General features: G+C 36.8%; 4 protein-coding genes across 6 annotated transcripts; 2 read left to right on the top strand and 2 right to left on the bottom strand.

The window, feature by feature from the left end:
• Positions 1-2,665: 2,665 nt before the first annotated feature.
• LOC131662169 (large ribosomal subunit protein bL17c) lies at positions 2,666-3,980 on the top strand. The gene is made up of 2 exons (XM_058931878.1): positions 2,666-2,975; positions 3,348-3,980. The coding sequence occupies exons 1-2, from the start codon at positions 2,744-2,746 to the stop codon at positions 3,755-3,757; spliced, it is 642 nt and encodes a 213-aa protein (XP_058787861.1). The 5' UTR covers positions 2,666-2,743; the 3' UTR covers positions 3,758-3,980.
• A 343-nt stretch (positions 3,981-4,323) lies between these two features.
• LOC131662168 (uncharacterized) lies at positions 4,324-6,476 on the top strand. Its single transcript, XM_058931876.1, has 3 exons — positions 4,324-4,735; positions 5,590-5,819; positions 5,911-6,476. Exons 1-3 carry the CDS (start codon positions 4,487-4,489, stop codon positions 6,104-6,106), a joined length of 675 nt encoding a protein of 224 aa, XP_058787859.1. The 5' UTR covers positions 4,324-4,486; the 3' UTR covers positions 6,107-6,476.
• A 13-nt stretch (positions 6,477-6,489) lies between these two features.
• On the bottom strand, positions 6,490-8,957 carry LOC131662167 (reticulon-like protein B1). 3 transcript variants are annotated; one of them, XM_058931873.1, is made up of 6 exons: positions 8,813-8,957; positions 8,436-8,687; positions 8,077-8,257; positions 7,301-7,442; positions 7,145-7,214; positions 6,490-6,893 (listed from the first exon to the last, which is right to left on the bottom strand). In XM_058931873.1, exons 2-6 carry the CDS (start codon positions 8,617-8,619, stop codon positions 6,730-6,732), a joined length of 741 nt encoding a protein of 246 aa, XP_058787856.1. In that variant the 5' UTR covers positions 8,620-8,687; positions 8,813-8,957; the 3' UTR covers positions 6,490-6,729. The 3 variants fall into 3 exon arrangements, with proteins under 3 accessions (XP_058787856.1, XP_058787857.1, XP_058787858.1); XM_058931874.1 differs by having other exon boundaries at positions 8,840-8,945; XM_058931875.1 differs by having other exon boundaries at positions 6,864-6,893; positions 7,125-7,214.
• A 4,470-nt stretch (positions 8,958-13,427) lies between these two features.
• On the bottom strand, positions 13,428-15,453 carry LOC131656363 (cytochrome P450 714C2-like). Its single transcript, XM_058926096.1, has 5 exons — positions 15,157-15,453; positions 14,844-15,070; positions 14,499-14,749; positions 14,060-14,417; positions 13,428-13,962 (listed from the first exon to the last, which is right to left on the bottom strand). Exons 1-5 carry the CDS (start codon positions 15,449-15,451, stop codon positions 13,537-13,539), a joined length of 1,557 nt encoding a protein of 518 aa, XP_058782079.1. The 5' UTR covers positions 15,452-15,453; the 3' UTR covers positions 13,428-13,536.
• Between the last annotated feature and the right edge of the window lie 744 nt (positions 15,454-16,197).

The raw sequence follows: 16,197 nt of genomic DNA, 5'->3' as shown, positions 1-16,197 counted from the left end.
GAACAGTGACAGACGTCATTGTTGCGTTCTTTGTGTTTCAGAATGTTCTGTAGATACATCTACGGAACAAGTGAAACGTTAGGTAGTTCCGTAGATGCATCTACAAAACAAACCCAATTTTTTGAAATGTTAGCTTGTTCTGTAGATACATCTACGAAAGAGTTTTGTATTTGCATCCATGAAAGTAAATTTGTTTTTTCTTTTCTTTTTAATAACCAACTTATATCTAATTCGATTTTATTTATAATATAATACAGACATTATGGCCGACCATCCAAACCGCATTATATCTAGGAGGACTGTACAACATGCCTCTGTGCGACGTGCATGGATGAAAATGTTGTCACAGGTGACATATGGAGCCTTCGTTCCAACAGATGCACCTGATACATCCGTTCCAACAGAGGTACATGTTACATCTGTCCCAGCTGAGGGGCCTTCCACATCTACTACCTTAGCTCAGAGGCCTCAAGATGATGGTGAGGGTTCCTCACAGACGCTCTCCATCCGCAGATGTCGCTGAGACACTTCTTCTACTCCTGTGCCACCTTCGACCGATGCTGGATCTCCGGTGCCACCTCCTGAGTTGCACTAGGAGGTTGATGCGCATGAGGAGCCTGTAGGCTACCCAAGGGGTCCTTCAGATGGATCCATGTGGACAGGGTATGTTGATCAATCAGCCAGACATATCTAGACAACGAGGTAAAATTTCTAAGATTTATTACTTTTTTTTTGTCCTTAGTTTCTGATTAATTATTTATAACTTTGCTTATTACTAACAATGTTTTCTTTGGAAAATTTCAGGATAGGGGTCCCTAGAAGTTCTACAACCATGGCCAAAAGATTGCCCCTCTCGTGCAGCCTACTAAGTCGTGGTTCCAGGATGTCCCCGCAGCTTCTGAGCTAAAGGACATGTGTCAGATTAGGTACCACACGGTACATAATGGGATGCCGATGGTATTTGTAGATAGGTGGTACCCAGAGACTTCGTCATTCCATCTGCCACATGGTGAGATTAGCATCACGCTTGATGACATTGCCTGCCTTATGCATATACCTATCAAGGGAATCCTTCTTGGTCACAATAGGCTAACCAAGGAGGAAGCGAGGGAGGTTCTTATTTCTGAGCTCGGGGATGATCTTGAAGGTGCGCTTGAGGAGGTGGAGAGGACCCACGACGCACACATGAGGTTTTCCTTCTTGATGCGACAGTACGAGGTCGAGCTCCTTGCAACACAGTAGGCTGCTGGTGACCCAGTAGAGGAGGACATACACAGGCAGCGGATGCTGAGATGTTACTTCTTATTTTTTTAGGCACTGAGCTATTCGTGGACACCAGCTCCTCGTACACAGATGTTGTTTACCTAAGGTACTTTTCAGATACTGCACGTATCCATGAATACAACTGGGGAGTGGCTACACTGGCGTACAACTACCATATACCGGGAGGGCTGCCTGTGGAAGGCAATGACTGTGGCTGGCAGTTGTTCCCTCTTAGTAGTAACAATTTTATACCATTTTACTTTTTCTCAAAGTTGTTCATTATATATTTGTGATAATGTTTGATCACGAAGAGTTATTTCATACTCACTAAGGGGTTTGTCAGACATATCATTTATTAGGGCAATGCAATCTCTTTATAATTTGTCAATATTATTTTTGGAAGAGTCTAATTCAACTTTCATGAGATCATAATCCATTTTTAAACTTTTCATATATCTGAATTTATCTTGACAATAACCCATAAGTTCTTGAATAAAATAAAATAAAATTTGAACGAGATAGTTTAGAAAATACTTCATCTTCTTCTTCAGAATCTGAGCCAGAACCTGAGTAAGATCATGTGTCTGAAGATGTTGAAGAAGCTTGACTTCTTCTTCATCTTTGTCATATTTTTCTTCTTTGTCAAGTTCATCTCATGTTGCCATGAATTTTTTTTTGACCTTATTTCTTAAGCTATTTTTTTCTGAAAGCTTCCTTTCTTTGGTTGTTCCTTTTGTAACTCTAGAATTCAGCTATAAAATGACCAAGCTTCTTGCAAATGTAACATCCCTTTTGATCATATTTCTCAACTTTGGAGCTTATTCTTATGAAACCATTTCCTATGCTTAAGAATCTCATGTTCTTCTAATTGGCCAAATACTGAAATCTCTTGATTATGAATGTCATTTCTTTATCTTCTGATTCTTCTTCAGAACCTCCTTCAAGAGTAGGTTCTTCAGATTTCCAATCTTGATAAGATTTGGCAGAATGATCAACTGACTTCAAAGCAAGAGATTTTAACTTCTTGACAAGTTCATCTCCAATCAACTCCATCTCATGACTCTGGAGATTGCTGATTAAGCTTTCTATACTCATCTTGTTCAAGTCTCTAGCTTCTTGTATTGTAGTCACCTTTGACCTATACTTGGCAAGAAGACACCTAGTAATCTTCTTCGACCAATGAGATAATGACCCAATACTCTCGCAGATTCGACGAGCGGTCCGATTTTTAAAACATTGTCTTAATTAAAAAAAATAAGAAGCATGGGAAGCAAACGAAGGAAGTGTGAATAGTAAGAACAAACAAATTTCACTGGGCTATTAGTGTTTTTTAATTGTAAAAACGGCCCAATTCGAAATTGTTGCTACTCTATCTCTCTCCAATCTCTATCCGAGTCTCTCTCCAATCTCTATCCACTTTTCTTTTATCTTGTAAAACCAAAGCACTGGTTCTGTAGTTGCAGTTCTTCCTCAACCAAGAATGGCAAACGTAGCAGTTATGGCTACCACCACCAACACAACCACCACCAGCCGCTGGAACATGTCTTCTCTCCGCTCCGCCTTACCTTCCATTACTCCTCCTTCCGCTTCATTAGTCCGCTTCACCGCATTTCCTCCTCCTTCTCCGGCAAAACTCCGAATTTCCAAAATCAAACCCAAATCCCTACTTCCTCCATTCACCGGTCTTCGTCCTCTTCCTCTCTTCGGTTCAGGTATACAATTGATTGATTACAGGGGAAATTGAAATTCTATTATCATTATATGTTTACTCTATAAATGTAGTCTGTATGCCAATTACATTCTACTATTAATCTATGTAGCATGTACACTTAAAATGGAAGGTGTTTTTGCCTTTCCCTTGTCTGATGACATTTAATATCCATATCAGATGTGTTCTTAGAGTCTACTAATTGCAAAATTTTGTTTTTATATCCATATCAGATGTGGAAATTGTACTGTAACATTTCTGCTGAAGTTGTTTCTTAGTTAGTTTAGTGTGTGAATGAAATCTGATTTCCCATAGTACCCATTATCTTTTGAAATTCTGCATTGAGTTAACTACTTATTATATGCTATTTGAGCAGAATTTACTGGCTTTGATCAAGGTTTCACTGTTATTAGCAACGGTGGTCGAGTCTATGCCATGAGACATGGAAGGAAAGTGCCAAAACTCAACAGGCCTCCTGATCAGCGTAAGGCACTCATTCGAGGCCTGACAACTCAACTCCTTAAATATGGCCGCATCAAGACCACCAGAGCAAGAGCTGATGCAATTAGGAAATATGTTGATAAAATGATCACTCTTGCAAAGGATGGATCTCTTCATAAAAGGAGACAAGCCCTTGGTTTCATCTATGAGAAGCAGGTTGTTCATGCTTTATTTGCAGAGGCTGAAGAACGTTACGGCGAAAGAAATGGTGGGTATACCAAAATTAGAAGAACTTTTTCAAGGCGGGGTGATAATGCACCTATGGCAGTCATTGAACTTGTGTAATTATTAGTCACTGCGTTTATGAGTTGCAATTATTAGCATCTGCACTGCAATATTGAGATTTGTAATGCTTCCAATGTCCAACAATTGATTCTACAGTTTTTCCTATGTTTAGTTTTTTTTGTATCTGTAAGTTTTATGTATGGACAAACATTGGTTCATAGATTCACTTAATTGTATGAGCTCGACATAAATGTGTCTGCGAAAAGTTTACAAATATGACAAACATAGTGTTATCATATTATTTAGAACTTGACAATCCATAACACAATTCAAATGAGAAACTAGAAGTGAATTCGGTGAATAAGTGACTAAAATGGATCTGATTTCTTTGGTATAGTGGAATTATTGAAAGCTTCATCAGTTCATCTTAATGGTGAAATTGATAAAAATTATTTTCAAAAGACTGAAATGAGAAGAAAAAAAAAGAGCACAATTGTCAAGGACAAAACAGTAAGCACTCATTTATTATATACAATTTTTTTAAGTGAAAAAAAACATTATTAAATTATTTAAAATTAAGAATAGAAGTTAGATTTTAGATAACTAGATAAGGTTGTTCCTGATATCTTCCAACTTTTGACCCATTCTCTCTTTGCCAATTGCCATCCTTTCTATACTGTCATTACTTCTTCTCCTAACTCTCTCTCTACATATTAAGTAACAGAAAAAACCTTAGTGGGGTTATCTCATCACAACAACAACAACAGTAACAAGAAGAAGAACATCACGATGCTGGGTATGGGAACTCTAACGTTCAGTTCATCAACTGCAATGCTAGCTCAATCCACTCTCACTTCTTCCAACAGAAACCACATCCTTTCCAACAAAACCCACTCTTTGCCAACCAGTTTGGTCTCTTCCACCAACCAAAAAAATTTCACCTTACTCTCTTCCTTCAAGAAACAAACACCTTTTACCACTGCTGTTGCATCTCTTCAATCTGATAACGTTAGCTCTTCTGATGCTCCTGCTACCAAGGTTTTTTTTCTCTCTAATATAATCCCACATTATTACTATGTCTTGTCTTGTGTTCAATATTTATTTATTTTTCTTACTAAGTTGTTGATTTTGATTAATGATGCTGCAAAGTAGTAACATTTGTAACTTATTTCTCTAAATGTTTGATGTATTATGAGTAGGGCTTGAAATTAGAATGTCATTTCATTCTTTCAAAATGTTACTTCAAAACCCCTCACGGCGTTGTCATTTAAAGACGCATCATTGGGTTGAAGTGAATGAGTGTTGTATATAAATTATCCATAGCCTTAATTTCCAAGCAATGCGAGACTATTTTGCCCAGACCTAAACTGTTGCCCCCTAGTCGTGGCTAAGAGGCATGGTCTGAACTTCAAGTTCCTACAGACGACACCACTGTTCTACCAGGGAACTAGAAATAATCGGTGAAATGATGAAGTAGGATCTTGATGCGGCTTAAGAAAAATCATTAACATCATTCATGATTTATAATGTAATTTTCCTATAATCTACTAACTACGAAATTCCTGATTTGAACCCAAGTGTGAGTAGAAGGTCTAACTATATGTGTCAATCACAATTGGTTGATCACATGATGCTTTCAATCAATTTAATACCTAAAGTTGTCTGACAATGACTAATGTGATTGAGTATTTTCAATTTTAGAAATCGTTATAGAATTTAGTTCATTTTAGCATCGGATTGCGCAACTACTAATTTGGTGATTCAATCGTTTATGAGCTATGCAGTTAACTCTTGTTCTTGATGATTTATAAACATTGGATTCATGTAGCAATTATTGAGCTGGTTATTTATGGTAGTAATTCTTATATTTTGTTGTTGTTGTCGTTGAGAAGGGGTTCAACAAGTACTATTTTATTATTGCAAATGCAAAATTTATGCTGGATGAGGAGGAGCATTTCCAAGAGCAACTATTTGAACGCCGTCGCTACTACGGAGAGCGTAATAAAGAACAGGATTACTGGCTTGTCATTGAGCCTAAATTCTTGGACAGTTTCCCTGACATTACCAAGAGATTACGGAGACCTGCTGTTGCGCTCGTGTCAACCAATGGTCCATGGATCACGTAAGAACATCAATCAATTCTTCATTTTTCAGATGCTAGCTTTTGATGTTTCAAACAAGTTGTAACTCTGCCGTTGTTTGTGTTTTGGCAGATTCATGAGGTTAAGACTGGATCGAGTTTTATCAGGAAGTTTTGAAGCTGACAGCCTAGAAGAAGCATTGGCCTCCAACCCCACTAAGCTGGAATTTGAGAAGCCTGCAAAATGGGTGGCGCCCTATCGTAAATATGAATCTGGATGGTGGGAAAGTTTCTTGCCCTCCGGACAGAAAGAGGTGACATCGTCGTAAGACTTTTTTTCCATTCTGTTTCAGAAACGAGTACTCATATCATAGATCTTTTTTACCAAGGGTTTTCGCTAATGTAAAACTGGATGTAGTTTATTTCGGTTAAATTTTTTTTAGTTTTGTAATTTTTGGAAGGCAGTATAATCATTTGATGTTGAAGTGTGATTCTTAGAATATAAGTTCTAGGTATTGTTTTTATGCCTCAAATGAGTGAAATATAGACATTGATTTTGCTTGAAAGCCCCCAAAGCATGTTAGATATTGCATGTTTTGAACAAACTGACTTCAAAGGTGTTATTTCGATTATATAAAGCTTGTGTAAGGGATGGATACTTGATGTGAATCTATAAAATGTACTGGTTTACACTTTTTATTCATCGGCATATTGAAATCATACAAGCTTTCGTCATATCATTATACAATGCCCCTAAGAACTCAGGAATCGAGTCAACCTATTGATAGGGACTTGAGTCTTTGGCTTTCTTAATACAGATGTACATTGTAGTTCATTTTCTACATTCTTGCGCCCTTTTTGATGAACACGGGTTCGAGGTAGAACTGTGTAGCAACATCGCTGTGGTGTATTAATTTGAATCCACACCATATATTGTGTTACGGTGTTACCTCTATTCTAGATGGCCATCTTGCAAGTGCCAGGACTTCCCAAAAATTTTCTTCGTCACCTCTGCATATCGATTATTTAATTCAATAAGCGCCTTCTCAGAAATGATATCTATAATTTCTTGATTTCTTTCATACACTGCTGGTACTGTCATCAATGTCACAGTTGCTACATCAACAAAGCAAAAGAGAAAAAAATATTAGTACTAACTAGGATTGATTGTCAGTATTATCTTTATGTGGAATCACACAGTTAAGGAATTACTCAATTGCCCCAGTTAAGAGATTGATACTGTTGAATCAAGTTAAGGTTTTGTTTCAATGATATTGATCTCTTTACTGTGGCAACTGTGGTTTCCCTAACTGCACAGAAACCGAATTTGGCTTGTAAGGTGACAACCCTGTAGGTAGCTAGCTGACCTATGTAGAAGATTGTTGAAGCAGCGAACCAAGTGCCAAGAAGGGAAACAACTCCTAATGTCCATGTAACCTGGCGATAATTTTCTTGTCAGGTAAAACCGAACGATACTGTAACAAGATGTCTAGTAAAACTTAAAAGAATGCTGAAAAGTGCACCATAAGAAACTTCTTGAAATCTCGTCCGGAAGCTAGGAACCCGAATGTTATGAGTTGTTTGTTAAGTATTTTTGTCATTGAAATAGCTGTATTAACAAGCAACCCTTCTGGTAAGATGAGTGCTGATAATTTAGGTGGAGTTCTGCATTAAAAAGAAAATAACATCATTCATTGGAGTAATTGAGATCGCCTTTGCATACATAGTTAAAAAGAGAGGGGGAGAGAAAGAGAAACACTTCAATACTATTTGAGTATATGTATAGTGATCTCGATAGTACCGACACATGAAAAAAGCAGTGTTTGTCGGTGTCTGGATCCGTGTCAAACACTAAGATTGACATGTAGTATGTTAAATTTGTTTATTTTTTCAAACTATTACAGATGTCAACATGTCAGTGTCAGTGTCAGATGCCTAGGCTTTGTTTGGATTGATGGAATTGGATGGAGCGGAGCGGAATGGAACGAAATAAAATGATATTCCATTGTTTGGATAATTAAAAACGGATGGAGCGGAGGGGAAATGAGTGGTATGGATTCCATTCCATTCCATCACTTAACACCATATTCCTTCCCCTCCGATTTGGGCGGAATGAACAATTTGCCTTATTCCGTCATAAAATTTCCAAACAATGGAATGGTATCTTCGTTCCGCTCCGTTCCATTCCGCTCCATCCCACTCCGCTCCGCTCCATTCCGCTCCGTTTATTTTGTGATATCCAAACATAGCTAGTGTCCGTGCTTCATATATACTGATTGATAGGGTGAATTAAACTCACATGTCAATGAAGGAAGTTAGATGGGTCCAGAGGAATAGCATTGCCAATAGGATTACGAGAGAGTCACAAATGAAACTAATTAAAGTGTATTCCATCCTCTTGAAAATAATCCATATGACAGTTACACCAGCTAGAATGCTTGCTGTGATCCTCTTCTTTCTCCACAGTATAATATCAGCAACTATAAGAAACAGAAACTAAAGTTTACCGTAAATTTCATCGCAACCAAGACAGTTGCTGATTCACTTTAATTTGCAACGGTTAGAAAGGCGAATCCAGTTCTAAAGAAAACAGACAGATAAACACAGATAGACAAACACAGGAACACAATAATGTAGAAGCATGCAAAGCGAACATACCTATTCCAGAACCTAGGACAAAATGAAGAGGCAATTTCCGGGCAAAGAAGCGGTTCTTAGCAGCAGAGAATACAAAATATTTCTCAAACACAGTCTCAAATTCTGAGTCATCATCATCAAGTTCTCTATTATGACCAAGAAAATCAGAGTCTGCTACATCCATGAATTCAACATGATGAACCATTATTTATATCTTTCTTTTTCTTCTATTTACGTTAGATCTTTCTCTAATGCTATAAATATAAGTAAAACCTGTATATACAACAACATTTCTATTAAAAACACTGACATTTCTAACAAAAACAATGTTACAACAGTATATACCACAAGCATTTAGAAACGAAAAATGTAAAATCATATTGATGTAGAACACGCACACTGGATTAATCAATGAAGAATGTGACCTTAATAAGAGATTTCTCTTTTTCTGGATTCGTGGTTTCCTTGTCTCTAAGCTATAAGCTACAAATCTCAGGGGCCTGCACAATGAAACAGACCCCTCAAAATTCGCATGAAGGCATGCATGTCTTACTCTAATCTAATTATATAATAGGATTTTTTTTTTTTGACAAATATATAATAGGATTTTAATTATACTTTTTCAATTATGTAAAGAAGTAATTTAAAAAAAAATATAAATTGATAGATAATGGTGGATAAGTTATGACAATTTCTTTGTAGACCCTCTGAGGGGGAGAACCCCGCTAAAAACTCCAAAGTTTTTTTTTTTTTTTAAATTTTTTTCAGAATTCAGAGATACATCTTCGAAAATACTTATTTTGTGGTGTTTTCGGAGATGCATCTCCGAAAGCACTTAAATTTCAAATTAAACGTTGGATTTTAACATTCAGGTGTTTTTTCGGAGATGCATCTCCGAAAAAAACTGCTCTTACAAATTTTTCCTCCACTATTTCATCATTTTCATCCAAACCAAAACATAAACCCTCTCCAAAACCTCCATCATTCTCAATCAATTTTTCGTCTCCAAATCAAGTTTCAAGCGGTTAATCATACTATAGGGAGCATAGTAAGCTACAATTTAAGGTAAACATCATTCATTTAATCTCTTATTCCACTACATTGTTGCTGATTTAGGATGAAGAAAACTGCGTCAGTTCGGAAGTACATTTCCGAAATAAAAAAACAGCTTTAACATCATTTTTGTATTTTAGCATATGTTAGGTATGGAGCATTCGGACAACATTGTCGCCGATGAGTTAGAAGTTCCGGAAGAGGTCAACATTGATAAAGAGTCGGTTAACGATGTTAAAACCATTACCGTTGCGGTGGATGTTCAACAACAATTTACAAATGATATGAGTTTCGCTTGTCGTGAACAATTACTTGATTGGGTTCGAAGTGAAGCTAGTAGACTTGGATTTGACATTGTGACATTAAGGCCCAACAATAGAACTAGTAGACGGAAAGCTTTTGTCGTGTTGAATTGCGAGAGGGGTGAGAAGTATGTACCAACAAACCGGGTGTTAAAACACGATGACACGAGATCGAGAAAGTGTGCGTGTCCGTTTAAGTTGCGTGTGACTCGTAGGATTGATGATTTGTGGCGTTTTAGCGTCATTTGTGGAGTTCATAATCATGCCTTGGAAACTAAGCTACACGGACATCCAGTTGCGTGTCGGTTGTCCCGCGAAGAGAAGGATGTTATTTCGAAATTATCGACAATCAAAATGGCGCCGACAAACATACTTGCCGATTTGAAGCGAAAAAAACCGGATAGTGTTTAAAATATCAAGCAAGTATACAATGAACGACACAATCTTAAAATCATGAAAATGGGCCCGAGGTCGAAAATGCAACACCTTTTGAAACTTTTGGGTGATAACCATATTTTGGACTCATCCCGAAAGTATCAAATTGTTCAAGATATTCCCAACCGTTCTTGTAATGGATTCGACGTACAAGACCAACAAGTATAGGCTTCCGCTTCTAGAAATTGTTGGTGTAACCTCCACGGACAAGACATATTCGATTAAATTTTCTTTTTTGGAATGTGAGAAAGAAGATAACTTTACATGGGCTTTGGGAATATGTAAGTCTTTGTTGGTTGATCAAAAGAATATGCCTAGTGTCATTGTTACCGATCGAGATAATGCTTTGATGAATGGGGTCGATACCGTCTTCCCGACATCGACCACATTACTTTGTCGGTATCACATAACGTGCAATGTGAGAAGTAAGCTCAAACCCGCGGTTGGCACGAAAGAAAGAAAGGATGACAACAGTAACATTATCAAAGCTGGTGTTGTGGTGGACAAGATTATGGCCGCTTGGAGGGAGATTTTAGATGCGCTTTCCGAAGAGTTGTATACCGAGAAAGTGGTAGAATTCCGTACTTTGTGCGTTTCTTTGAACACTTTTTTGTCATTACGTCGAAAGTACGATCCTTGACAAAGTAAAAAAAAAGTTGCTTGTGCTTGGACGGATCGAGTAAGACATCTTGGTTGCAGTACAACTAACCGAGTTGAATCTGCACATGCGGCGTTGAAGAAATGGTTGGGTGATAGCAAGGGAGATTTGTGTAGGGGATGGGACACCGTGAACTAAATGCTTCAAAATCAACATAATGAAATTCAAACATCGTTTGGTCGGAGCAAGACGGTTATGGAACACCGGTTTAAGGGAAAAAATCTATACTCGCAATTGATTTACAACATATCCCGTTCGTGATTGAATTTTATTTTTCATGAGAGGAAGCGGGCGGAGACAACGAGTCCAGATAGTTCAAAATGCGGGTGCACAATTAGAAAAACCTACAGGCTTCCATGTGTTTGTATACTTTCTAAAAAGTTGAAGTTAAATTCCCCGATACGCACGGATGAAGTAATTGATCATTGGAAAAAACTCCATTTTGATGATTTCGAGCCGACGAAAGAGGGTGGATCCAAAATTACCATCTCCGACGAGTTGGAAGAGATAATGGATAAGTTTTCTAAAGCGGATGACACCATGAAATTGCACATAAAAGAACAATTGCAAAAAATTGTATTTTTCGGAAACCACCGATATGAAACCGCCATCTCAACTGGTGAAAACCAAAGGTGTGCCTAAAAAGCCGAAAAGTACCCAAGAGGACACATCAACTAAACGAGATCCTTTTTACTTTAAACATGTTGATACATTGATCCCGGATTCACCAACACCAAAGTCCAAATGTAGTGCTAACAAATGAGTCCGTATTTCGACGTCGCCGCGCACACCTCCGATCAAAAAACCTCCGATGATCTACATTGATGAGATGCCGCTTTTTATGCACAAATATATTGATAACATAGTTGATGTTGGCACCGATGGTAATTGTGGGTATCAAGTCGTTGCCGGTTTGCTTGGAAGAGGAGAAGAAAATCACACACTTATTCGACGGACACTTATCTCGGAGTTGACTTCGCATATGGACATCTACGGCCGACTTTATGAAAATCAAGAAAACTTTGATAAAATTCATGACTCCCTTGTTCCATCACTAAGCGGCCACGCCCCGGTTTCAAAGTGGATGTCATTCCCTGAAATGGGCCATCTTATAGCAAGTGCGTACGAACGGGTGTGTGTGTGTCAATTTGACGAGATTTGGATTATCGGAGACATTTTTTCCGCTTCATAGTCGCCTGCCTATGGACGCGTCTAGCCGCATCATTTGTATCGGGTATCTAAGATCACACCACTTTGTGCAAGTTTTTTTGAAACCGAGGTGTCCTATTCCGGCTACTTCTTGTCAGTGGATGGCACATCATACAAAAGAGGCGGAAACTTGGCCGAATCCTTTTATTGAAAGAATGGCGGAGTTTGAAGATATGATGAAGCAAGAGCGTGAGGAAAATAGAGAGCGGTCTAAGAAGTTACCGGTTTTAGAACTAAGCGGCGAGGATTGGTTCAGAGCATTTTAGATTTTACCGGATATTTTTTGTAATGATCGAATGTGTGTCATTTTTTGTATATATTGACGTATAGAATGTAAAATTAAATCAATTCAATATGTATATAATATACCTATATTTAATGTTGTCATTGTTTATGTTATGCTCATTACATGTGCTTGTATTGGTTCAATTTGTGGAACAAGTCAAAACAGACTGCACACATCAAAAATCAATTTTCTGTTCTGTCTTTGCTAAATTTGGAAGTACATTTCCGAAAATTTAATTCTTCAGGACTGTTTTCGGAAGCGCATTTCCGAAACATCCACTGAAAGCAAGATAAGGTTTGTTGGGTCATTATTACTCCAATAAGTCTATAAATAATACACCATACCTTTTCATCAACATCAAGCCACAAACAACAATGACACAAACCTACCCCCACCTAGCTTTTGTCTACTTCAGCAGTGGTTACCCGATGCCGTTCCAATTTCGCTTCTCTCGCGACACTCCATTCGCGGAATTGTTTATTCTTGAATTTCTATGGTTTAAATGTTTGTGAAATACAATATTTACCTCTTAATCCAACTCTATCATCTATCAAACATTAAGCCTAGACATGAAATTAATGGTTGATATTCACTTTGTATCGGTTTATAAATGTTATTTGTGTTCTTCAATCGGTTGAGAAATTATCGGTTGAACAATACGGTAAAACTTGCTATAACGTTGCGGAAACGAACGGTATAGATGAACGATACGTGATATTATTGATTGATAACGAATTCATATGCATAATCATAGGAAGACATACAATTTAGGTTGATGAAATCAAGTCTTGATACTTCTTTAAAACCTTAGAACTTTCCTAATTTTAATCTTTGCTACTAAAACTTGTGAATAAACTTTGACAAAACCAAACTCAAAGTAACTCTAGCTCACGACACTATAAACTGTAGAACGGCGGTAATATCACACCAATATCTGTGAAAACGATAAACTAAAAGTACTCCAATATACTTTCAACACATATTCACTTACGTTTTCTCGCAACCCATAATATACCAAAGGAACTCTGTTTCCAATATAAAACTAGTACAAAAACATTATGAAACCAGGTTCAAGTCTCTGTAATTATTTTATAGACTAAAACCATAGATAAAGTGCTTTAGACACTATTTTCACTAATAACATAACATCCAATAGTGAACCTATGTTTTGTCCATAGTTTATAGTTTCTTTACTAGGAGCTGGACTCCATGGTCAGGCTTCATTAGAAGACCCTGAACAGGTGAGTGCACATATCTAGGAGAGAGTGAGAAAGAGAATTTAGATAAAATGAGAGCCATGAGCATCTTAAGTTCAAGAATGGCCAAATTCTGTCCAAGACAAACTCTTGGGCCAACTCCAAATGGCATATACACATGTGGATGTTTACAAGCACCTACAACACCATTAGCAAATCTTTCCGGGTTGAATTCGTATGCATCATCTCCCCATATATCAGGATTCGTATGCAAACTTATTATCATTATCCAAATGTTAGTGCCATTAGGGACATCAATGTTCCCAAATTTCCTGTCATTGAAGACGTGCCTTGACACTAAAGGTACAGGTGGATAAAGTCGCAAGGATTCTTGCACAACCATTGTTAGCTGCATTACATGTCACAAAAACAAGTTCAATTAGTTATCATCCATTTTGAGCATAATGATGGACTGAAATAATATCGAGAATGAAAATTTTCCTTACCTGTTTCATATTTGAAAGCATATTAAAATCAGGTATTCTACCCTCGCAAATTTGTAGTACCTCAGCACGAACACGATCTTGCCAATTTTGATTTGAGGCCAACAACATAAGACACCATGTAGCTGCAACTGCAGTTGTTTCAAAGGCTGCCAGATATATATTCTTACAGTTGTCTATAACAATATTTTCACATGCATCTTGAGTGAGATTACTTTTCTCAATACCTTCAATAAGCATTTGCAACATGTCCTTTTCATAACTAGTTTTTTCCTTTCTTTTTTTCACTACTTCGAGTATCAAACTTTTCACCTCTTTTTCTAATTTCCATGCTTTTATATTAGTCTTTGTAGGAATGTACCTGTCATATTATATGTATACACAAGTGAATTTAATTGCATTATTTAAAATTTTTTCTCAAAAGAAATAGTTTTATGGCTACCTCATGCCAGGAATTGCTGAAGCGCGATTTTTCCAAGAAAAAACTACTTCTTCGAGAGCTCCAAGTTTTAAGAAAATCTCTTCCCCCTTGGAATAATCGCTTCCAAAACACGCTCTTGAAATAACATTCCCAGAGAATCTTCTCATGTTCGCATCAATATCTATATCTGCAACTCCACCTTCTGCCTCTATTTTACTACTCCATAAGTTTAGCATTGATTCGCAAGACTCACTAACGATATTCACCATTTCCTTTGGACGATATAAGTAGTAAAATTTAATACAAATCCATTAAAAGAACAATGTAAGTATAAATAACTAAGACAATATTATTATTGTTATTTACCTTAACCTTCTCCATGTATAATTCTGGAGCTAAGATCTTTCTATGATTTGCCCATGTAGTTCCACTTGCTGTTAAAATACCATCACCTAACAAAGGCTTAAGTAGTTTCTTGCGAGTCGAAGGCATCCCCAAATCGAAAGAAGTGCATGTGGTGAGTTCTTTCACTATGTCTGTTTCGTTCACACACAATACTTGTATGGTTCCAAGAGAAAACATGAACAATTTACCTGTTTATACAACATATAAGAACTAGGTGATTAATTCTAAGATAACCATCACAATGTTACACAACAAAAGCCATATTCAAACGTACCATATTGCTCCCTCCATTCTTCAAATTTTGGAAAGACAAGAGAAGCAGTGTTGTGAGTGACAATAGATGGAGAATTTGGAGTGGTAGTAGGAGTAGAACGAGGACGAGCTTTCATTACATCCAATAGATTTCCAAGAAGTATAGTTGGAGGTGGACCACTTATACCTTGTTTGCTTAGCTTAGAACGTAGCACGTTTGGCTTATGCACCAAACTGGTGTACAAACGAAATAACAATGCAACAAAACCAATAAACAAGATGGATGTTAAAAACTGAGAGTCAAATTGGAGCTTCATTGCTAGAAATATAATTTGCTCTAATGTTGGTATATGAATTTGGAAAATGTGGATGCAGTGGGCTAGTTATATAGTATATGTGGATCTAGCCAATGCTAACATATACTAAGAAATAAAAATAGACATGTTAGTTTAGTGTTTAATTTCTTCATATTTAATATAAGCCACATGTAAGTTAAGATGATTAGATTAATAGACGTTGATCCATATATTGTGCATACCATCTATATATTATAGTTTATGTATTTAAATGGTTGTTTTTAAACAAGAACATGCTCCCATACGAACACTAGAACAACAAACGTTAAAGACACTCTATATAATATAAGCAAGTACAGACTAATATTTTTTTCTCATCTAGATATGTTACCATTGTTTAATTTTCATATTTAATATAAGCCACAATGTAAACAAGGATGATTAGATTAATAGATATTGACCTTCTATTGCGCACATATACACTTATATAAGGAAGAACAGAATATTTTTTTTGGTCTCATCTAGATCTGTTACAATTGTTTAATTCCTTCATATTTATTATAAGCCACAAGGAAAGCAAGGATCATAAGATTAATAGACATTGACCCATCTATAGCGCTGACCCATCTATGCATTGTAGTTTCTGTATTTAAGTCATTAAATTATATTCAAATGCATGTACAACTGTTTGATAATTAGTATTTGGAGCATATAATTAATCATATAAACAAACAAATGTATGTTTATATAGTAGATGTTGTTTCTTT

Source organism: Vicia villosa, linkage group LG3 (assembly GCF_029867415.1).
Source record: "Vicia villosa cultivar HV-30 ecotype Madison, WI linkage group LG3, Vvil1.0, whole genome shotgun sequence".
Lineage (NCBI taxonomy): Eukaryota > Viridiplantae > Streptophyta > Magnoliopsida > Fabales > Fabaceae > Vicia > Vicia villosa.
The sequence above is the reverse complement of the archived record's forward strand: the minus strand, read 5'-3'. Positions and strand labels throughout refer to the sequence as shown.